General features: G+C 41.7%; 1 protein-coding gene across 1 annotated transcript; it reads left to right on the top strand.

Moving 5' to 3' along the window:
- Positions 1-3,172: 3,172 nt before the first annotated feature.
- On the top strand, positions 3,173-18,297 carry LOC129700182 (organic solute transporter subunit alpha-like). Its single transcript, XM_055640452.1, is given in 8 exon segments — positions 3,173-3,540; positions 7,517-7,602; positions 7,604-7,651; positions 11,304-11,398; positions 11,482-11,640; positions 13,259-13,370; positions 14,363-14,618; positions 15,850-18,297. Coding segments are annotated over 8 exon segments (933 nt in total). The 5' UTR covers positions 3,173-3,491; the 3' UTR covers positions 15,978-18,297.
- Positions 18,298-23,833: the final 5,536 nt, after the last annotated feature.

Below are 23,833 nucleotides of genomic sequence, written 5' to 3'. Positions count from 1 at the left end.
ACAGGAAGCAAAGTCAATGCTAGCATTTATTTCAAGAGGGCTTGTATACACAAACAGGGATGTCATGTTGAGGCTCTGTAAGGCGCTGGTAAGGCCGCATTTGGAATATTGTGAGCAATTTTGGGCACCATATCTGAGGAAGGATGTGCTGTCTCTGGAGAGGGTCCAGAGGAGGTTTGCAAGAATGATACTAGGAATTAGTAGGTTAACCGATGATGAGCATTTGTCGGCACTGGGCCTGTACTCGCCAGAGTTTAGAAGAATAGGGGGTGGGGGGGGGGGGGGGGGGGGGGGGGGGGGGGGGGGGGGGGGGGGGGGGGAACCTCATTCTTCTTCTTATCGAGTCCACACACCAGAGCTGAACACACTTCTCGGCATCTGCATACAATGGTGTCTGTCTTGCGCTTCTTGTGCTTATTGTGCGTGGTGGTGGAAAGATTGGTGGAAACAGGGCCGTGACTTGAACGCTCTTTCCTTGACCCCCGGGACCTCATTGAAACATACAGATAGTGAAAGGCTTGGATAGAGTGGATGGGGAGAGGATGGTTCCACTGGTAGGAGAGTCTAGGATTAGAGGTCATAGTCTCAGAATTAAAGGACGTTCTTTTAAGGAGATGAGGAGGAATTTCTGTAGTCAGAGGGTGGTGAATCTGTGGAATTCTTTGCCACAGAAGGCTGTGGAGGCCAAGTCAGTGGATATTTTTAAGGCAGAGATAGATAGATAGATTCTTGATTAGTACAGGTTATGGGGAGAAGGCAGGAGAATGGGGTTAGGAGGGATAGATAGATCAGCCATGATTGAATGGCAGTGTAGACTTGATGGGCCAAATGGCCTAATTATACTCCTATCACTTATGACCTTCTTAACCCCTTCATCCCTCACTCCCTTAATACCTCAGAGGGCAGTGGAGGCAGGTTCTCTGGACGCTTTCAAGAGAGAGCTAGGTCGGGCTCTTAAAAATAGCGGAGTCAGGGGACATGGGGAGAAGGCAGGAACGGGGTACTGATTGGGGATGATCAGCCATGATCACATTGAATGGCAGTGCTGGCTGAAAGGGCCGAATGGCCTCCTCCTGCACCTATTGTCTATTGTCTCACTACTCTCTAACCTATTGCTTTCCATCTTCCCCGTCACTATCATGCTGTTTCCCATTGCTCTCCACTCTCCTCCTGCTTTCTCACTACTCCCACTCTCAATTCTCCACCAAATCTTTCACTCTCTTATTCCATTCTCCCCCTTCTCATATGGCCCTCAAACTCTCTCCTTTCTACTCCCAACCCTAACTCCAGTCTGCTTTATCGCTATGTTTGATATGGTTCTTAAAGATAGCGGAGTCAGGGGATATAGGGAGACTACAGGAACGGGGTACTGATTGTGGATGATCAGCCATGATCACGTTGAATGGCGTAGCTGGCTCGAAGGGCCGAATGGCCTACTCCTGCACCTATTGTCTATTGTCTATTCTCTATTGTCTATGTGAACGAAACATTAGCATCAAATGGTTTAACATTGAAGACTCTTGTTTTTCTAAAATGACACAGGCCATATTTTATATTTGCTGATGCATCTAATCTCTGCTTCTCAGATGCCATTTTCTTGTTTCCTTGATGACTTTCTGATGTAAATCTTCCCACATTGTTCTCCTCCCCATTTTTGAAAAGCCAAATTCATGCTGCCCATATGCTTCAAATTCTTAAGAAAGATGATACCGCATTTCTATTTAGGTCATCATTGCATAAAAACGATCCAATAATGAGAAAATGACTTGCTGTGACTCACTAATAGTTATGTAGTCTTTTGCTTTTACAGTTTTTCTCTCTTTTATTTATTGTTTTTGATTGGTTTGCTGGTGCAATCCAATTATACAAATAAAAATGAATCTGCTTATTTATCTCCAAGAGTCTGAGGTTATAGACCTATTAACTTGTTTAAGCGTATCTAATATACTTAATAGACATTTTTTTAAAATCTTATTTAGCTGTGTTCACGTAAATTACTCTACAGGTTAATTATTTTGCAATACTATTTGCAGAAAATATTGAGGCGCTTTAAATTTATTTGACATTAAAAAGCCATGAGCAGTTTCTAAGTTCCAAGGGTATTGCACTTAATGTAATGTGACACAACCTCATATTAAAACCACCTAAAGGAAAAATTCAACATCCATAGTTGGAATAATAAAAATGGAAAAATGAACAGAGCACTAAATCAATGCTTATATTCAAACCCAAGAAAGAACGATATAGCCAATGATAGGAACTGGCTTAAATATAACAGTGATTGCTGTTGCAGAATGGTTAGCTTAGTTTAGTTTAGAGATGCAGCGTGGAAACAAGCCCATTGGCCACAGAGTCCACGCCGATCAGCAATCACCCATACACTGGTTCTCTCCACTTTACATTTCACTTCTCTTCTTTCCTTATCTGACATCCTTTTGTCTCCTTTTCACCCCTAGCCTTTGTCACTTACTTCACCCATCTGCGGATCGCCACTCACCTGTATTCACCTTTCACTTACCGGGCTTTGTCCCAGGTCCACGTCTACTTTCCAACTTTCTCCCCACCACATCATCAGACTGAAGAAGGGTCCTGACAAGAAGCATCGTCCGTCCATTCCCTTCACAAATTCTGCACCACTCCAGAACTTTGTATTTTGTATTGAAAACCCATATTCACTTTTTTGTATTATCTGGCATCTTATCAATTTGTTTATTTGTAGATAGTCAGTGTTCTTGCCTTGTAAGTATTTCTGCTTAGTTTATAATTTGAAATTATACTTCCTTCTGTCAGGCAGCAAAACAGTTGGAGGAAACAGGTGGAAGAAATCATGCTTTAAATAACACCATGCATATATTCTTAAATGAACTGAAGTGTAAAGAAAATTATTATTTGTTGTATCCATATTAAATATTACACTTTGAAATGTTAACAAATTATTTATTTGGAAACTTCTCTTTCGGAAATCCATGGTGTACCTATGACATTCCATTGTCATGATAAAACTGTTTGTAGTACCAGTCACTAACTGATAATCTTTTAACCCTTTGTAGACTTGTAGGATAATTTTTGAAGTGAGACAAAATAAACTTCATTTTTATGATTTTTCCAATTCTTTTTGAAAATACTGCAAATACATTTTAATGATTCAGATATTGCATGTTAGAATGTTTGAGTACAATGCTTTGAAAGCATTCAAAGTGTGCCTAGTACTCAAAGGGTTAAGCCACAAAGTTCATTTGTCTCACATTTTATTGGACATAGAATTACCTGCTCTTGAGTGCAGAGTTTCTATTTACTCTGCACAATTCATGACAGGGAAGTTCCAGTAACAGAACGCTCATGGATAAATATGTATAACTAAGTGCAACAAAGTACCAGAAGCTTTTAATCTATTAATCAGGAGGATTTTGCAAAGTCCTCAACTATAACACAATATTTAATCCTGCCTGCACTCAATTGGTGATTTATTTGAAGCTTTAAGGACAACAATCATGCCAAACTGCAGTGACAGCTTGCCAAGTTCTGAAGATCTAATGAAAGGTAGGGCCACAGAAACATTTTAAAATATGAAAGATAATTCAGTATTGGAACTAGTTGGAAAATGAAAGATTTGGAAAGATGTTAAGATATGAGAAACTGCAGATGACCTGACCCATTGAGCTCTTCCAGCACTTTGCTCTTTGCTTTGAAATATATCACTGTTCCTTCATTTTTGCTAATTCTACACCCTGGAACTCTCTACCCCGATGGCGGTCTGGTAGCAGCAATATCAGTGGTTCAAGCAGATAGTGTTTCTCCAAGGGCATTTAAAAATGTGGTGTAAATGTCAGTCCCCTGAAAAATAAACAAATACATATGGAATATATAGTCTCTAAAGCAACAGGTTGCAAAACAGTTGAATAAATGACCTCCTCCACCTCTTAAATACGGCCCACTCAATACATTTACTTGAAAGTGTAGTCATTGCTATTGTGTTAGCAAATCAGCTGCTGAGACACACAAGACCCACAAAAAGCAAAGATCTGTTTTGGTGAAAGCATTAATGTCGGTCGGCCACAACACTGGGAAGATATATTGGCGTGGAATATTTGATTTCCAGTAGAAGAGGCCTCAGTTTGATGCCTCGTGCGCATGTGCAATCTCAAACATTGTAGCCACTCCCAGAAGGTTATGCTACGGTGTGTGAATTTTTGAAAGGCAAAACCTAACTCATCCACAAGAATGTTTCACAAATGTGACACAAACTTTTCTGTCACTGTGTAGGCTAATGAATGTCGGGACTCTTCTTTAGCCTTTTATGTTTTGCTGACCGTGTGGAATAGGACAAATGGTACAACATTTAAAAATTCAATGATTTTAAAATCAATAAAAATATTTTAAATTGTTTGTTTATGATATCTTAACGCACTAGAGTCTCCCAACCCCTGCAGAGTAGTTATTAAGATGGCTGATCCGTGGGCGGTTGCTGCTAGGGCGCAAGTCGGGGCCTGATCAACCCCGGCTGGGTCGCCTGGGCGAAGGTGTCTGATGTTGTGAGACCCAAAACACCCGATGACCCCAGGTCACATCACTGAGGATGCGTCCCAGCGCATCTAGAATATGTATATTGTGCACTGTCAGAATATGTGTGTGCATGTGTCCATGTTGAACCATTTTGTGTACTTTCTGTAAAAATAATGGAATTTGTTTTCAATATCTGCTTTCATTCTTGATTTACTTTATCTGTGAAAATGTTGCACCATGACTGGCCTACCTGATATACACATTGGAATAGGGAGGATTATTGTCTCAGTGTCCATTGTATCTTCTAATGTTAACAGCAAATACTATTGTCATTAGTGACCACTAAATGTGAGCTAGTATTTCTTTTTGATGTAGTGTTTTTATTGGATTAGATTGTGGATTCACATGTTGAATCAATTTATTATTTTCTTGTTTACTACACTTTGAAGTAGAATATGATTTATTCCGATCTACGCAATTTGCAAAGTCTTTCTATTCCTACTGTTATACACTAACAATATTTTCTGCGTCCTCTCAGTCCTGATGAAAGATCTGGACCCAAAACATTGAATGGATCTTTTACCTCATTGAATTGATTCATCCATGCATCTTTTGCCCTAATGGGTGCCACCTGACAAATAAGTACAAAAGTTATAGGAGCAGACCTGCTGAGTTCTTCCAGCGACTCCAGTTTCTTTTGTCCTCTTCCTACAATTGGCTTTTAACTATTTCTACCACAATTACATTTTTGATCACCCACCGATCGTGGAATTTAAAGAACTTGTCAAATGAAGTTGTTGATGAGAAATAAAGACATTGAGATTGAATTGCTGTGGACCAGTGATAGATTGATAAAAAAAAATACATCTATTGATGCTCCTGAACACATCATCAGTGATGTAACCTGGGGTCATTGGGTGTTTCGGGTCTTTCAACATCTTTCCCTCACCCAGGCGACCCAGCCGTGGTTGATCAGACCATGACTTGTGTTCAGGTGGCATTCACTCCTCCTCATGGACCTTCTCTCCTGATCCGGAGCCATCTCGAGGCCTTCTCCGCTGCCTCTGTGGTGTTCTTGATGGTTCTTCTCCTCGCCACTCCGTAGATGCCCAGTGCACTCAAGGCTTTGTAGAGCGATTGCCCTGCAAAACCTCTGCATTCCTACCTCGATGGGCATACACCTATTTTCCAGCCCTGCTGCTGTCCTGATGAAAGATCTATGACCCAAAACATTGAATGGATCTTTACCTCATTGCTTGATTCATCCATGCATCTTTTGCGGCCCTAATGGATGCCACCTGACACAATAAGTCACAAAAGTTATCCAGGAGTAGACCTGCTGAGTTCTTCCAGCAACTACAGTTTGTTTTTCCTCTTCATACAATTGGCTTTTAAACTATTTCTCTACCCCAATTGCATTTTTGATCATCTCTAACCCCTCGTAAATATAGCCAAAGAACTTGTCCTCGACTACCCTCTGTGGATGAGAATTCCAAAGATTCATTGGGATTGAAAAAAGGTGGACCTTCTAGATTGTTTAAAAAAATCTTCTGCATTGATAGCTCCTCCAACCCTTATCATCAGTGATGTAACCTGGGATCCCATTCTTAATCTTTTCTAGGGTCTTATAAACAGTCTTTCCCTCTTTCCAGGCGAGACAGCCGTGGTTGATCATCCCAGGACTTCAGTTCTGGTGAACCTTCTCGCACTCCCCCATGGCAATAATGTCCTCCTGATCCGGAGACCATCTGTACGAGGCCTGTCTCCGCTGCCTCTGTGGTGTTCTTGCAGTAGAACCTCCTCGCTCCTCCACTAGAATCCCAGTGCACTCAAGGCTTTGTAGAGCGATTGCCCTGCAAAACCTCTGCAGCCAACCTCGATGGACATACACCTTGCCATCCAGCCCTGCTTGCGGCAGTCTATGGCCAGCTCCTCATACTTGGTCATCTTACATAGAAACATAGAAATTAGGTACAGGAGTAGGCCATTCGGCCCTTCGAGCCTGCACCGCCATTCAATATGATCATGGCTGATCATCCAACTCAGTATCCCGTACCTGCCTTCTCTCCATACCCCCTGATCCCCTTAGCCACAAGGGCCACATCTAACTCCCTCTTAAATATAGCCAATGAACTGGCCTCAACTACCCTCTGTGGCAGAGAGTTTCCAGAGTTTCACAGCCATCAGTGTGAAAAAAGTTCTTCTCATCTCCGTTTTCAAAGGATTTCCCCCTTATCCTTAAGCTGTGACCCCTTGTCCTGGACTTCCCCAACATCGGGAACAATCTTCCTGCATCTAGCCTGTCCAACCCCTTAAGAATTTTGTAAGTTTCTATAAGATCCCCTCTCAATCTTCTAAATTCTAGAGAGTATAAACCAAGTCTATCTAGTCTTTCTTCATAAGACAGTCCTGACATCCCAGGAATCAGTCTGGTGAACCGTCTCTGCACTCCCTCTATGGCAATAATGTCCTTCCTCAGATTTGGAGACCAAAACTGTACGCAATACTCCAGGTTCGGTCTCACCAAGACCCTGTACAACTGCAGTAGAACCTCCCTGCTCCTATAGAGTAAAATCCTTTTGCTATTAAAGCTAACATCCCAGTTCGCTTTCTTTTACTGCCTGCTGCACCTGCATGCCTACCTTCAATGACTGATGTACCATGACAACCAGGTCTCGCTGCATCTCCCCTTTTCCTAGTCGGCCACCATTTAGATACCCACCATTCCTCTCATGGGCCTCCTCCTGATGGCCCTCCCATGGCCATATTGTATGTGACTACTTACTTTCCAAAGACAGGAATATGAGCTAATTATATCCAGAGAATTTCTGGTGTATTGTTTATTATTTTAATGGACAGAGACAATGGAAACATTTCCTTGTCTGGTTAAATGTCCCCATGTTGGATGTAAATTTATAACACATGCCTTATTATGCAAGTTTAGATTACATTTAAAAACATCCAATTCTAGTACATATAGGGTCATAGACATTTATTTGCCTTCTTTCAACAGGTTTCACAGCTGGTGACATTGCTGTTATGGTAATACTTAATTTGGTAGCAATTGCCTCTTATGCCATCTTCATTGAACTATGGATCTAGCTTACACAATAATATTGCAAATCCTGTAATTCAGGATAAGACCCGAGTTAGTGCTTGGCTTGTGACCAGTGGGGTTATCATGTTTTGGTTGAATTTCCTTGCATTGCAAAGATTTGCAGTAAAAATATCAATTGATCATTTTTGCCCATTTACGTTGGTGAGTGGAGATTAATGGCGATGTGTTAGGGAATATTGGAAAATAAAGTGTCAATTCGCTTCCTTGTCACATACGCACTGCACAATGAAATAAGGTTTGTACAATCACACATGCACATACAATACAATATTTACAAAAATTAAAATTTTACCGTCCATTATGCATTTGAGCCCCAGTGAGACTCAAACGAAATGTTGTTGTTTCCACAGCCATACAAACAATCTTTGTTCACTGTCTTACAGACATACACATAATTAAATTCACACAAACATCCATGTTCACGGTGGCCCCACTGTGATGGAAGCCAGTCTTTTCTCTCCCCTGTTCTCCGTGTCTCCACCGATGTCCAAGCCCCATGGGGGCGATGATGAGTCCCACGGCCATTTTAGGCCGAAGGACCGGGCGACTTTACGATCCCCGCTACTAAAGGTCTGAAAGTACACCGCTTTTGACTCCCTGTGCGGATTTCTGAATGAGAACACCGCCACCACGGCCGCCGTTTTTGGTGACCTCGTCACTGTCCCGGTCCGGGTTGTTCCAACCCCGATTGACACCGGCTGGAGAAATACCGCGTTGCGGGAGCTTTTTTTGTAATCTCTCTCTCTCCTCTGCTGACCCTGCGGGCTCCCGGGGGAAGGGTCCATAAAACCTGCGGCTGCGTTGCTGGAGCCTCCGTGTCCCCAGGATGGAGTTGCAGCAGCGAGTAACGTCTCTCTCCCCACGCTCCGAGGTCTACTCGGCCAGCCCCCACGATGGTGAGTAGTCCGCAGCTCCGCAGTCTGTTGGTTTGAAGTAAAAATGCAGGCTGGAGGTGGTTCCACGGTGCTTTGGCTTGAAGTTAAAAGTCCCTACTGGGAAAATGGGGTCTTGGGTGCTTTGAGATTTAAAACAGTTTTTTCCCCCCCCCGCCCCCCACTACTGCAAATGGTGGTTAAAATACTTTGGCAAAGTTAAAAACACCAACACTGCAAACATTTAACTAGACTGGAAGTTAAAAGGCACTACTGCAAATGGTGGTTTGGGTAATTTCCTGTTTGCACTGTATATTGAATTTAGATAAAACGCTACCACTTCGGCTATGATTTTTGGCCATCATACTCAGCCCCCCTCCGCTCAGGAGGTGCAGAGGATTCTTCCCATCAATGAAAAATAAAAGTGTTATTAGTATTTAAAATATGTTGAGAATCTCTTTCCTGTCAATCATGCCATGAAGGCCACAGCTTTTCTGGTGGGAGGGGGAGGGGTTATAAAACCCGGAAGTGTGGGTGTGGCTCAGTTTCTGCGTGATGGGGGGAGGGAGAGGTCACGACTCTGTCTGAGCTGTGAATCAATTGAACACACTGAATGTCTACTGAACTGTGTTTGGTGTTTTGTGTGGTTTTATGGTGGTTTCACCCTGCATGGGCTGTGTATGGTGGTTTCACCCTGCCAGCACATCAGGCTTGAGGGACTGAGCTGCCACCCCAAGAACCGATACCAGCGCTCCAGAAAGCCCCCCCCCCCCCCCACCCCCACTGGCCACCAATAATGGAATTGGTGGAGAGGTGGAATATTGCGTCGGGGGACCAGTGTGAACATGGGACCCAACGGGTCCGACTTAGTCTAGTGTAGGATAAATTTATTAGAAATCCTCAAGATTCATAATTCACGACAGGTTTATTACTCCCCCAAGTGTTGATAGTGCACTTATCTATTAACGACACTAATCATCTTTAATTTGCCATAGTTGTTCTGCTAAGATTCATCCAGTATTTTAACAATTAAAATCATACTATTGGACATTTCAACAGGGCTTACTAGATAATAATTCAAAGTATTGTACTGTAAAACTCATTAATTGGGCATGTTTGGGATTTTGACGCTGTACTATCAGGTTTTCAAGAATATTGGGTGTCATTCTTATTAATAAGCCAAAGAGAACACTAGAAACAAGGTCCTGTAAAGTTTCAAGAATGTGTGTGAAAAGGAGCCAGCCAGCTGAGTTTTGAGGGATTGCGGGAACCAGGGCCCTAATGGTTCTGTACTTAGTTTGTTTGATTATATTCACAACACTCCCTGTAAACTTTCTAAAAGCCCTGTCCCACTGTACGAGGTAATTCCAGAGCTCTCCCGAGTTAAAAAAAAAAAATTAAACTCGTGGTGAGCACGTAGAATGAACATAGCGGGTACGTCGGAGCTCGGGGACGTCTCTTAACGGCTCGTAACGCTAACGGCAGGTACTCGGGAAATGCGGTAAGCTCGGGAAGTCTCGTGAAGATTTTTCAACATGTTGAAAAATGTCCACGAGAGCCCCGAGTACCTAGGAGCGGCCACTACCATAAATCCCCGAGTTTGAATCAGGGCAAACTCGGGTGAACTCTTGAATGAACTCGTACAGTGGGACAGTAAATGCCCCTGTCCCACTTAGGAAACCTGAACAGAACCCTCGGGAGACTTTGCACCCCACCCAAGGTTTCCGTGCGGTTCCCAGAGGTTTTGTCAGTCTCCCTACCTGCTTCCACTACCTGCAACCTCCGGCAACCACCTGCAACCTCCGGGAACCGCACGGAAACCTTGGGTGGGGCGCAATGTCTACAGAGGTTTATTTTCCAGTTTCCTAAGTGGGACAGGGGCAATAGGCTCTGTTCTCATACTTCCTTTAAACTCAGTTCAGCCTCAATTCCATGCTGTTTTTAAAAACTCCCCAGCACCTTTTCCTCGTGCCGCTTTTCAACTAATCGCAGCTATGATTCTCATACTGCGAAATACACAGACAGCCTGTTTTCAGAACTCTTTTCAAACTCAATGGGACTCCATCTCCACTTCCACCAGAACTCACGGGAGGTGCATTCCAACTCTCCCTTTGTACTCACTGGGTCCCGGTTTCCTGTACCCCTTTTAAATTCACCATGAGTTGTTTCTTGCATTCACTTTAAATTCAATTGGTTCATTGGAAAATTCATCATGCAATTGTGAGATATCAAAAATAAATGGTTGTTCTATGTTATTCCACTTTCGCATAGCCTCTCTTTATACTTGGGAGAATTCAGAGTTGAATTAAGTTGCAAGTCAAGTCAACTTTATTTGTCACATACACATACAAGATGTACAGTGAAATGAAAGTGGCAATGCCTGCGGGATTGTACAGAATAACAGAACAGATCAGAACCAGTATTTACATTTTTTTTTAAAAGACACAACAGTAATTACACCCTGGTGAATTTACAGTCCTGATGGCCTGTGGGAAGATACTCTGTCTCATCCTCTCTGTTTTTGCATCTTTGATTGTGCGTCGTTGATTGTAGGAGGAAATCCAGGCGGTCACATGGAGAACATGCAAACTCCACACAGAAACCCAGGTCTCCGGCACTGGGAGGCAACAGCTCTGCCAGCTGTGCCACGGTGCTGTCTATGTTCTCAAATTTGAACTCTTAGAGAGGAAAACAGCATTGGGTTTATATTGATAAAATATTCAATTGCAGCCATTTGGAAATTCATCATGGTTTTAGCATTGAGCAATTTACATGTACAAGTGAAAAAATTGGCCTATCTTCAGCAGAAGTTAATACTCTTGTTTTCCTAGGTAACTACAGTTGCCTACCAGTTGGGAATATTTGTTCCACGAGCTGGAACCTTAGTAGACTTTGTGACTGCAGTGTAAGTATGTTGGCAAATGAACTTTGTTAAATGTGGCTGTGGTAAACATTTAGTACCTAACTTGAATTATCTATATTTTACAGTTATACGAGCATCTCTTTGTTTAGTTTCTTCCACCTCACGATAACTTACCTTGGTGGAGTAACTGAGGCCATTGATAAACTTGGATTTGTGGATGCATCTCTAAATGTGGGTCCTTGTTGTTGTTGTTGCATCTGCCTTCCAAAGGTCAAGATAAATAGGTATGTATTCATGAGTATTTACTTTTTTTTTATGGTATGCTAGTCACATGCATTTGCAGATGCTGGAATTTTTCATCGAACACAAAGTGTTGAAGTAACTTAATGGGTCAGGCAGCCTCTCTGGAGGGTATGGTCAGACGTAGATATCCATGTCCTCTAGAGATGCTGCCAGATCCGCTGATGTAACTTCAATACTTTGTATTCGACTTTAAAATATGCTGGTGGTTGTACTCCAGTAATGATTTTATACCATTAATTTCTACAGATGGAGTAAAACGGAGTGAAATTTATTTTCCCTTTTTGTGGTGACATTGCAAGATGTTGCCCATTGAAGACTAAAACGGGGATTTGATGGCATTGCCGGAATGGTTACATACTTGATTGAACTAATTTATTGTCATTAAAATTCAGTTAAAATTGCTCAATAAGTAGTTGACAATATTGGTGTTATATTAACAATATCATCTTGATGTGGGACATAATGCACAGTATTTTAAGAGTTGGTGTGAACCCAATAAATGTCCTGTTTACCTCTCTGCTTTTCTCCATTTTTGGATGTACAAGGCTCTGCAGATGCTGCATTCTTGAGCAAAATGTCAACTTAGTGGGTCAAGCAGCTGGTGGGAATGGACGGGTGATGTTTCAGGTCGGGTCAGTCTGAAGAATGGCCCCAACACGAATTGTCACCTGCCCATTTCCATCCAGAGATGCTTCCTCCAGCACCTGAGTTCCTCCAGCACTTTGCATGTTGCTCTTTTCTCCTTTTATGTTTTGCCATCAGAAGTTACATCATTATGCAACAATATTCAATACAGTTTTCCTTTCTGTTCTTTAGATGAGATTTAAAATGAGCCCAACACATCACAATGACATCATTCATTTTTAGAATCATTTTGGGACCCCTTTTTCACTGAGATCTGCCAGTTTTTGTTGAGCAAACAAAGTTAAAATTGACCCCTTAAATTATCTGCTTACAGCTAATTGAGCTTCTCACGCTTCACTCATGCATTTGTCTTAGCAAATATGATGTCGGCAAATGAATAATTTATATAATAATGTCAGCGCATCATCAATCAAGTGTACAGTATCTGGAATAGTACTAGGTTACAGTCAAAGCTTGGGAGTGCAGCACTCTTTCCTTTGCAGCTAATCAGGGTTCACAATATTGTATTAAGAGCTTTAAATTAACCCGGCTAAATACACATGTTCTCTGCAGAGTTCCATTTAAAGCAGTATCAGAATTCTCATCGATATTGCATAAACCTACAAGGACGCTGACTGCTTTAGATACCACTTCCCATGTGCTTCCATTAATATGTTAATAGTCTTGGAGACCCCCCACACACGCCAATTGAAATGCAAAAAAATTGACCCCCTTATCTTTACAGCTAATTGATCTCCTTCAGTTTTGTCTTAGCAAATATGATTGCAAATGAATAATAGTAATAATAAACTGAACTTTTTCTCATCTCTAATATTTTTATTATCGAAAAAATCGAAAGAATAAACAGGCTTTTACATCCAGAATCGTTTTACAATTTGAAGGTGTCTAAATGCACTCTATATATAGCCAATCAGATCATGAGTGTTTTTAAATACTGGGGTATTTATTTTGCAGAAAAGCTTATAGAATTCTCCGATTTGGCATTTTGCAAACTTTGATTCTGCAACCAGTGCTTCAGTTCATTTCTGCTGTCCTATGGGCTGACGGGAAGTATGACATTGGAGAGGTAATTTCTGAAATTTGCTTGTTTCAATGTTAAAATGCATATCTAATAGGCAATCTCAAGTTCGATGCTTTAATTCATTTGGGGAGTTTCCTGAATTTATTAATTTGCAATATGTTTTTAACAAAACAATATGAAATACATATATATTAAATTATCTCAAGAGTGATATTTATCTTTATTGATCTGTGTATTTTTTTTCTCAAGTAAAGTTTGTAAGTTTTTGCCATGGAGCAAGAACTGCTAAACCCAGGTATGAGATTTGTTTGCATGGTCTGCATTTACTGCAGATATTGCTTGCGTTGCAGCGATAGGGTTGTACCTCCAACTGATAGAACCAGCACATAATGAATTTGAAAGGGTTTCCACTCTTGGGTAATTATGGGGATAGTGGAAATCACTCGCATATCTGGTAATTCAGCTCATTATCATACTGGTTCCAAGGAACTGTGTGCCTGGCAAGGATTCTTTAATTCATCTAATGATCACAAATAGAATTTGAAAGAAATTATAATGCAAAATAAGTTACTCAAACCAACAATTATAGATTGGTGCTTTACTACCACATAAGCAGCGATTCCATGTGCCCACCTTATTGTTTTTTTTTCACCCATTTATTTATTTACACTGGTTTGACATTCATCCTTGGAGGGAAACTTTAACCCAGGTTGCTGACAAATACATCCTGTACCAATAGTGCAATGTTCAATGAGTGCATCAAATGGAGTGGGAAGAAGGCCATGCTCCAGTGATATGCATACGGTAAAAGCCTTATATATGAACATAGCATATTACTAATCCACCCGGTTTACGTATTTACAATTGGAAGTGCAATATTAACCCAATTGGCAACTTTTGAGGTTATTTACTGTGTTTTTCATGCTCTGGTATAGCAACTGTCTTTTATTGTCACACAGCAGAAATGTTTTAACATTTCATTCAAAAGTATAGAAATTATTTGCACCTGTAGTTATCAGTGAAATTTTCTGTTACAGGTCCATCCAACAAATCCCTTATTCTACATTAAGATCCTACTCAACATATCTGCTTTAATGTCCTTGTATGTATTCAATCTGTTACTGAAGGCTGCATTTGGAATTGCAGAAGCGAACTATCATCTTTTGGCCAAATATGCCATTATAATGGTCTACATCATCCTCAGTAATTTACAGCCATTAATTTTAAGTTTGTTTGCAACTTACAATATCATTCCCTGCGTGACCCTCTATTCATCAAAAAGCAGAGCTTCACGTAAGTAGTCTATACATGACTAAAACTCTGATCTTGTTATCTTCCGGTTTGCGCGGTCCTTCTATTTGCTCAAAAACGGTTCACGATAGCGCTATGATTTTTTGCCAGTTCACTCACCATTTTCCTGTGCTGCGAGTACACCAAGTTTCGTTCAGATCGGTTGAATGTGTAAAAGTTAGCGAGGTTTAATAAATCTTAAAAACCGCGCACCGGCAGATCGATCTCTTCTCCTGCCAGTCAGCGCCGCGCGGATTAGTCTCTTCCCCTGTCACTCCCCGAGACGGACCGCCCCTTCCTGCGTCATCACGTCTTTACTGGAGCTGAGGTTTCCAATTGGTCACAATTTTCGGAGGGACCCGAAGCAGCCCAGCCCCAAGCAGCCCAGCGTCAGAGACCTGCCCACCCCAGCCCAGAGTCAGAGACCCAGCCCAGCCTCGAGTCGGAGACCCAGCACAGCCCAGCCCAAAGTCGGAGATCCAGCCCAGCCTGGAGTGGGAGATGTCACCGATGTCGCCAAATGGAAAGCGGAGACTGATCCCGGCGGAAGAGAACGACCAACGACCAGCGCCCGCTGTGAGTCCCCATCGCACTGCCAATTCCAGCCACTACACCTCTGGTCCCTCTCATTGGCTCCTTCCCCCTCCTCTGTGATGCCGCACACTCCCCCATTGGCTCTTCCCCCGTCTTTTCTCTGAGCTCAGTCCCCCCTCCCCCTGCCCACACAACCCTTTCCCCCCACAACTTTCCCCCCACACACCCCCCCTCGCACACCCCCACACCCCCCGCCCCCACAACCGCCCCTCCCCTACAACCCCTCGTCCCCACAACCCCCCCTCCACCACAAACCCCCTCCTGCTACCACCCCTCACCCCCAAATCCCCTCCCGCCCACACCCCCCCCCCCCACATCCCTCCGCCCCCTCCCACATACACACCCCCCCCCCCCTACCCCACCCCACCCCACACATCACCCTCCTGCACCTCCCCGTCTACATGCACCCCTGCTCCCCTTCCACCCCACAGCCCCCCCTCCCCTTCTCTCCTCCCACACATGAAGAGGAGGGGGAGGGAGTGCTCGGGGATGAGGGGAAATGAGCCACGCCTGCGCAGTTAGGGGCTATGGGTGTGTGGTGAAATATTGTGTTGTGGGAAAATGAAATATTGTCCTGCCTTTTTCAGCCATTCATTCAAATCCTACATTTACACTCACACAACTGTGGATTATTTTACAGAAATTGACCATCATGCAAAAATCCTGGAAATGTTTATACTACTTCTTGTATCCAGAAAGTACTATCGGAAACGTTTGCCAGATGTTCTGCCTCTATATTTTGAAGATCCACTACACAATATATGTTAATTTGATGTTAATAGTTCCATTATATTTAAGGTTAATTACTGAGTTAGCTATTTCAATACAGAACCTTGGTTTAATTACCAGTAATTTAAAAATATTTAACGGTATGATAAGATTAGGATGGACTTTTAACATTTTATTTTAAATATTTTTCTTTACAACAGATATTGTCAAGTGCATATCTTAAAGATCAGACCACATTCTCTGTTTACTTTTGCAAAATTGAAAGAGAAATGTGAACTAATACATAGTGACCTTTGCCATTTTGTTTTCTTCAAATAATCATTGAAGAAAAGGTAAATGTTCCTCCAGCACCAATCCTAACCTTACATTTTAGTTCAGTCCTGACCTGAAATATTATCTGTCCATTTCTTCCACAGATGCTACCTGACCTGCTGAGTTCCTCCAGCACATTTTTTGCTCATTTTTCTCCAGTTTACATACCATCTGTTCTTATACATTATATAAACAAAATCCAGTTCAGGACACTAATCTTTTGCTGCCTCAGTGTTGTTCTCATTACACAATTCCAACTTCAGTCAATGTTGTTAAATATTCTTTGCATTAGGTACTATTTCTCTCACCTTCAACATGCTGTCACCGTCCCTTTTCCCTTAACCAATCTTTAACCAGTCTGCTGTTGCAGTCTACTGTTCTCTCATTCATCTCCAAGGCCCTCGGATGTGAAGGTGCCTTCCATTTTCACGTCTATCTTGCAAAGTTCACACATTTAAAAGCTTACAGTAATTCTTGACCTGATCACAACAGCTGTAATTTATTTTCTTTATCCTGGTAATTAAACCACATTCATCATTTGCAATGTAGTCAACTTGGCCCATAGTACACCTTCTTGCTGTAAGAAAATTGGGACAATGTCTGGGAGAACCTAGCCTCAGACCTGGGACATCCCTATCCCAAAGTACTTCAATTCAGAACCTTTCAGGAAATTACATAGAAACATAGAAAATAGGTGCAGGAGTAGGCCATTCAGCCCTTCGAGCCTGCACCACCATTCAATATGATCATGGCTTATCATCCAACTCAGTATCTTGTACCTGCCTTCTCTCCATACCCTCTGATCCCTTTAGCCACGAGGGCCACATCTAACTCCCTCTTAAATATAGCCAATGAACTGGCCTCAACTACCTTCTGTGGCAGAGAGTTCCACAGATTCACCACTCTCTGTGTGAAAACATGTTTTTCTCATCTCGGTCCTAAAGGATTTCCCCCTTATCCTTAAACTGTGACCCCCTTGTCCTGGACTTCCCCAACCATCGGGAACAATCTTCCTGCATCTAACCTGTCCAACCCCTTAAGAATTTTGTAAGAAATTACCTGGGTATAAAGAGAAAAACGCCTGCTATGAGAGATAGTAAAATATGGGCACATTGCCAACACTAAGCTAGTAATTCCATGTCTCCACTGTCATTTCTATGGTAGCCTTCTCTCCACCCTTTTAATCACAAGAGACTGAAGTTTTAATCCATTGTTATCTATTGCTGCCGATCCACAGCAACAATGCACGGGAGAAACATGGTTCTCATAATAAGTATCAAGCATATAGTAGTTTGTGTTGCACTTTGATATGTCAGGAAGTAATTACTTTTATTTGAGCCAACTGAACCTTTTTGTTTCAAATATCTCTGTGGAAAGATAACCCTCTGGGCTCAGTCTCGTGCATAATACATGGTATAATGATTTAATATCATTCTTAAGTGTCCTTAGCTCATTATGTTTTACAGTTTGGTTGCATGACTGGAGTTGCATGTTATAAATAATTTAAGCATTTACTTATTTTTCTGAATGACAAACAATGCATCAAAATGAAAATCAATAATGCTCAATTTCATTTACATGGAAATGTTCATATGCATTAAAATGTTCATCAATTTTTCATGTATTTTGAAAGAGAACTTAATGTATGTCATCTGGCACATAATGGTAAATTCACAGCCTATATTAATAATAAGTCAATGACCTGGGCAACACTAGGGCATTTGGAATATTAGGAAAACGCTTTATTATTCTGTCAATGCTGGAGAATGCAACCAACATCACAGCTGTTCAAATTAATGTCAAACACATATCAGGATAGCTAAAGATATTTACTTAATATTTTAAACAGAGGTGTATATTTTATGAGAATGATCAGTGTTTCCAACATTTGCTGTTTTATTTTGTATTAAAGAATGCTTATTCTTTGCTAGGCTTTGAGCAACATTACTAACAAAGTACAAACCTATTTACATTTATTATCATCTGCAACCATATAGAGGTTGAACATCCATTTTTCTGACAACTGATGGTCTGCCCACCCCTATAACCGGACAAAATTGGAAGAGCTCAGTTGAAATTGAAACGTCTCTCCTAACTGTTTCGCAAAGACAATACAGTAAACCCTCTTTTTAACGACCCCCTTATAATGGATTTTGAACGTGGCAGAAGGATCTGCCGACCCATCCCCGGCTCACACCATCTCCCCCCCGGCTGTTTAGAGGACCTGCTGCTGACCCCACTCCTGACTCGCAAGGTGCACCAGCGAGCCCTTCATTCACCGCACAGTCTGGTGACACGCTGTTGTTGCGGCTCAGATCTTAGCCCCTGGGGACTGCGCTTTCTTCAGGCCATTGCCAACAATAAGACACTCTTGGTCGCCGTGAGGCTCCCACCCCTCTCACCTGCTGTCTCATCCAAGGTGGAGTATGTCGGCAACTCCAGAGAAGGATGTGGTGGTTGGGGGAGAAGGGCGTGGTGTGTTGGGGGGGTGAAGAAGAGGCCGACTCTGGATTACTGAGTAATGGGACGAGAGACGTATGTGGAGGGAGGAGGGTGGCGGTGTATGGGAGGAGGAGGGTGGCAGTGTGTGGGAGGTGGGAAAGAGGGCAACTGGACAGAGCAACAGGATGAGTTGGTAGCAGTCAAGCAGGGAGAGGTCAAAACCACCCACGAAGGCATGAAACAGCAGCAGGTGAGCACATTCTGTCGGTAGTGACAGCCTGAAGAAAGCGCTGGCCCTAGGAGCTACAACGTGAGCCGCAACAACAGCCGTGTCACCGGACCGTGGGGTTGGTAATGAAGGGTTCGTTAGTGCACCTTGCGAGTCGGCAGAGGGGCTCTAAATGGCCGGGGATACGGTGGGAGCTGGGGGATGGGTCGGCAGATCATTCCATTCACACTCAGTTTACATTTACTATTGGTTTTATTTACGTTTCTAGCACTCCATGGTGCCTTAGAGACACAGGGGGGGTGTCATTAGCAGGCCAGGGTGGTATTGTCGTTTCATTATCACGTGACCTCTCTTGGTCCGTAAAAACAGATAATCCAGAAAGGCCCTGGAAATGAGGATGCCGGAATATCAGTGTTCAACCTGTATTAATATAAGGGGCTCCTTATTTTAATATATCAGCTTTATTTTTATACACATAAGTTACTTCTGTGAACCTGGTGTTTGTATTTTGAGAATGTGCAATTGGAAGACTGCAACAATGAAAGGGAAGAGTAATGGGCCTGTCCCACTTAGGAAATGTTTCGGGGGGGGGGAAGGAAGGAGGAGTGGAGACAACTTTAAAGAAGCCAGAGATGCACGGCTGTGAAGCTCGGCGGACATTAACATTACCGGTCGCTTATCCTTGGTTCTGAAAACTACTGCTTACGTTTTTTTCCCCAATGAGCCAACGAAATCCACCGGTCAGCACTGGCTACAACCTACAGAACCTAAGAGAATCTTCGACCTCCTGGCAACCCACCTACGGCATGAGAATTCTTGCTACTCTCCATGGCGGGTTCATTCTGGTAGCCACTAATTTTTCAACATTCGCGACGGCCATGAGGCCGCAACTAGTTCCCAGAATGCGGGAACTCCTCACGACCATGAAGGGACCATGGCAACCACCCGCAAACATGTGGCATCATACACAGAGAGTGGTGAATATGTGGAATTCTCTGCCACAGAAGGTAGTTGAGGCCAGTTCATTGGCTATATTTAAGAGGGAGTTAGATGTGGCCCCTGTGGCTAAAGGGATGAGGGGGTATGGAGAGAAGGCAGGTATGGGATACTGAGTTGGATGATCAGCCATGATCATATTGAATGGCGGCGCAGGCTCGAAGGGCCGAATGGCCTACTCCTGCACCTATTTTCTATGTTTCTATGACTGCATAGTCGCCTGCAGTCGCCTAAGTGAGACAGGCCCATTAGAAGTTATATTTTAATTTTTTGGTTATTTTTTAATCATGTATTTTTAGTTGATTTTAATTAACACTGGTTACCTAGTCTATTGATTGTACATATGTTGTGAAATCTGTGGGTCTGTCGCAAATTAAATTTCTGCTTGTGACAATGACATATACAGGGAATAGGCCAGACCTAACTATTTTCAAAGGGCCTACCAACTTTTGCAATCTCTCAAAAAGATAGACACAAAAAGCTGGAGTAACTCAGCGGGTCAGACAGCATCTCTGGAAAAAAAGAATAGATGCCATTTCAGGTAGAGACCCTTCATTCATTATGATTTCACAAATTTTGAAAGGTTGATTTTCATGTTCTAAGATTAAAACAGAACACCTGTTCTTTTTATTTTTCTACATCGTTTTTCATTTCTCTGCTGAGTGTTTTGAAAGTCACAACTAAAATGTGCAGAGGTAACATTGGTTTGTTGTTCTACCCCTTTCAACAGTATCAAATGCCAGTTTTAAACCAGGCCTTAATGCAAAAACTGCAGTGTGTCCACAAATAAACAAGGTAGACAAAAGTGCTGGAGAAACTCAGTGGGTGCAGCAGCATCTATGGAGCGAAGGAAATAGGCAACGTTTCGGGCCGAAATCCTTCTTCAGACACAAATAAATAATCTGTACTGATTTAATATATAATGTAGAGTCCTCTGAAATTTAATATGCCATTTATTTTTCCTTGACTAAATATCAATAGTGATTTGTTTTACAAATAGAGTATTATTTCAGGATGTAGGAAGTGAAGCTATATTGCTCTCTTAATCAATAATCCAGCCTTCAGAGACTACCTAAATGGTTCCTCTTCCATCTTCATATAAAAGTGTTCCAGTGCTATTTTTTTGCCCATGTTATTCAAGCGATTCTGCATGTCAATTTAAAATGAAAAGCATGAGACCTGGCAGATGCCATCATGGGTAACTGTGCCAAGTCTGATAATTGGCTTTACTTGAAAGAAAAGTTAACAGCTTTTCTACATCACATATTAGGAAGTGAGTGTTTGACTTACAACAACAGTAAAAAGGCAAACTCTACATTTCTTGAGAATATTTTCGGTGAATTAAGAGCAATGCTTTGCAATTACCTTGCATTGGTGATTAGCATCATGTCTCTTGAGGCAGAAAGTTACAGGTTCGTGCCGATGATCACAATTCTTTCGGCTGATTGAGTGAATGCTATATAAACAAATGTGTTATCTTTTGGATGATATATTAAAGTCTACCTCAGATGGACAGAGTATTTCACTGTATTTTATTAAAAAGACAGAGAGCTATCTCTAGCATCCTTGCAGATATTTATCTTTTAATCAGCATTATTAAAACTGATTATCAAGGCCTTTATCACATTACTGTTTACGGATGCTGGATTTATGCAAGTGAATACGATGTTTTCTATATCACGTCGAGAAATGGCGAGACTTCAAAGCATATTTCATTGGTTGTACAGCACTTAATGGCAACTGGATGCCATGAATCAACGTGTTACATCATTTAATATAAAGTGCTGATAGAAGAAAAAAGTTTTGTGAAAAAGCTACTAAGATATAGGAAAAACGACTGCGCTAAATCAATCTGCTGAGTGCCTTCTGTTTCCTTCCCTATCCTATCCAATAATTGAGCCAATAGTGGTTGCATTAGAAGCTTTACTGAGAGCTATTTGACATCGTATCCCAGACTCTTTGCAGGATACACAGCAGTAATTGATATTGAAATGACCATATGGCTGAACCCATATACAAAACCATGCTGAGAATCAGACTAACAATAATGTTTGTAAATTCTCTGAAAGGTCTTCAAAGCATAGCCATGAAGAAAATGTTCCTGTAAATGGTGAAAAAGTGCAAAAACCTCCAAAACATTGTGTTGTGAGCAATTTTGGGCCACATATCTGAAGGGGAATGTACTGACATTGGAGAGGGTCCAGAGGAGGTTTAAGAGGACAATCCCGGAGATGATTAGGTGAACATATTATGAGCGTTTTATGGTACTGGGCGTGTACTCGCTGAGGTTTAGAAGGATGAAGGGACAAATTATTGAAACTTACCAAATACTGAAAGACCTGGATAGATTGAGTGTGGAGAGGGTCTGTCCACAAGTGGAATAATCTAGGACTAGAGAGCACAGCCTCAGAATAAAAGCATGTACCTTTAGAAAGGAGATGAGGATGGCGAATCAGTGGAATTAATTGCCACAGATGGCTGCAGAGGCCAAGTCATTGGGTATTTTTAAAGTGGAGATTGAGATTCTTGACTAGTAAGGATGTCAAATGTTATAGGGAGAAATCAGGAGAGTGGGGTTGAGGGAAAGATAGATCAGCCATGATTAAATGGCAGTAGACTCATGGGCTGATGGCCTAAATTCTGTTCCTATGATTTGTAAACTTATGACATTGTCAATGTCTGCATCAAAAGGGCACACCATGATGCAAAAAAACAAACAAATGGAAAGCAAATTTTGCCCATGAACATGAGAAAAAAAACTGCGTTGAACACCGACTCTAAACTCTGAAATTACCTTCCTAAACTCATTTAGCTCTTTTTCCTCGTTTAAGATAATTCTTAAATCCTACCTCCTTGACTAAAACTTTTGATCATTTTCCCTAATATCATTCATGGCTCAACACCCATTTTTTTTTGTGTTAAATTAAAGCTATGCATTTTGCTTCATTAATGGAATTATATAAATATTTAAATTATTTTTGTAATTATTTTCTGTGATTTCTATTTGTACTTTTCATGATATTTAGTGATTTATGTATATATAGTCACCAAATATCTTTGGTCTTCCACATTCCTAATTATCACCAAACACATAGCGAGACGTTCCCCATTTAACCTTCCAATAGCCACATTGAAATTCATGAGCAGGAAAACATTTCAAACGTATTCATTTAACACCTTTTAAATTTATGCTTTTATCTACACTTACAGCGCTGCCAATCTTTGTGCCATTAATTGGATACAATTGTCTCAATTTTTGCTGTTTAATTGGATACAAATTGATTAATTGGATACAATTTGGTGATAGGTTGATAATGGTGTCAAGACAGCTACCTCCCCTTTAATGTCTGTTAGACAAAGAACCAAGTTATTAACTTCAGGAAATGAGATGGTGTACATGCGCGTCAGCATCAATGATGCCAAAGTTGAGAACTTCATTTTGTAGGCATAGGTATTACAACAATTTGCCCTGGACCAACCACGTTGAAGCTGTGGCCAAAAAAGCACACTAATTCCTTTACTTTTCTCAGAAAATGAATGAAGTAAATGTCTCAAATAAATATTACCATCTTCTACAGATCTACTGAAGAAAGTATATCCAATCAGGATGTACCACTGATAATATTGGCCAAATAAGTATGTCACAAAATGGAGGATCTCTGCATTTGCAAAGCCTGCTTGTCATGTTTCTGTGAAAAGCTGCAAAGCCATGTGGCTCATGGCTCCAGGGTGTCTGGACCCTGGGAGGAAGTCAAGCACAGGGTGATGTCCAGATGTCCCCTCAATTGTTAATATGTATGTATGTATGAGGGTTTTGCAAAAAGAGCCGAGCTGGGTTGCAAATGCATGATCAGGATTGGTTATAGAATGGGGCGTTGTAAATTATTGTTCATTATGTTGCAGAGTCTTTGCACTG

Source organism: Leucoraja erinacea, chromosome 9 (genome assembly GCF_028641065.1).
Source record: "Leucoraja erinacea ecotype New England chromosome 9, Leri_hhj_1, whole genome shotgun sequence".
NCBI lineage: Eukaryota > Metazoa > Chordata > Chondrichthyes > Rajiformes > Rajidae > Leucoraja > Leucoraja erinaceus.
Note: the sequence above shows the minus strand (reverse complement) of the source record. Positions and strands in the feature narration are given on the sequence as shown.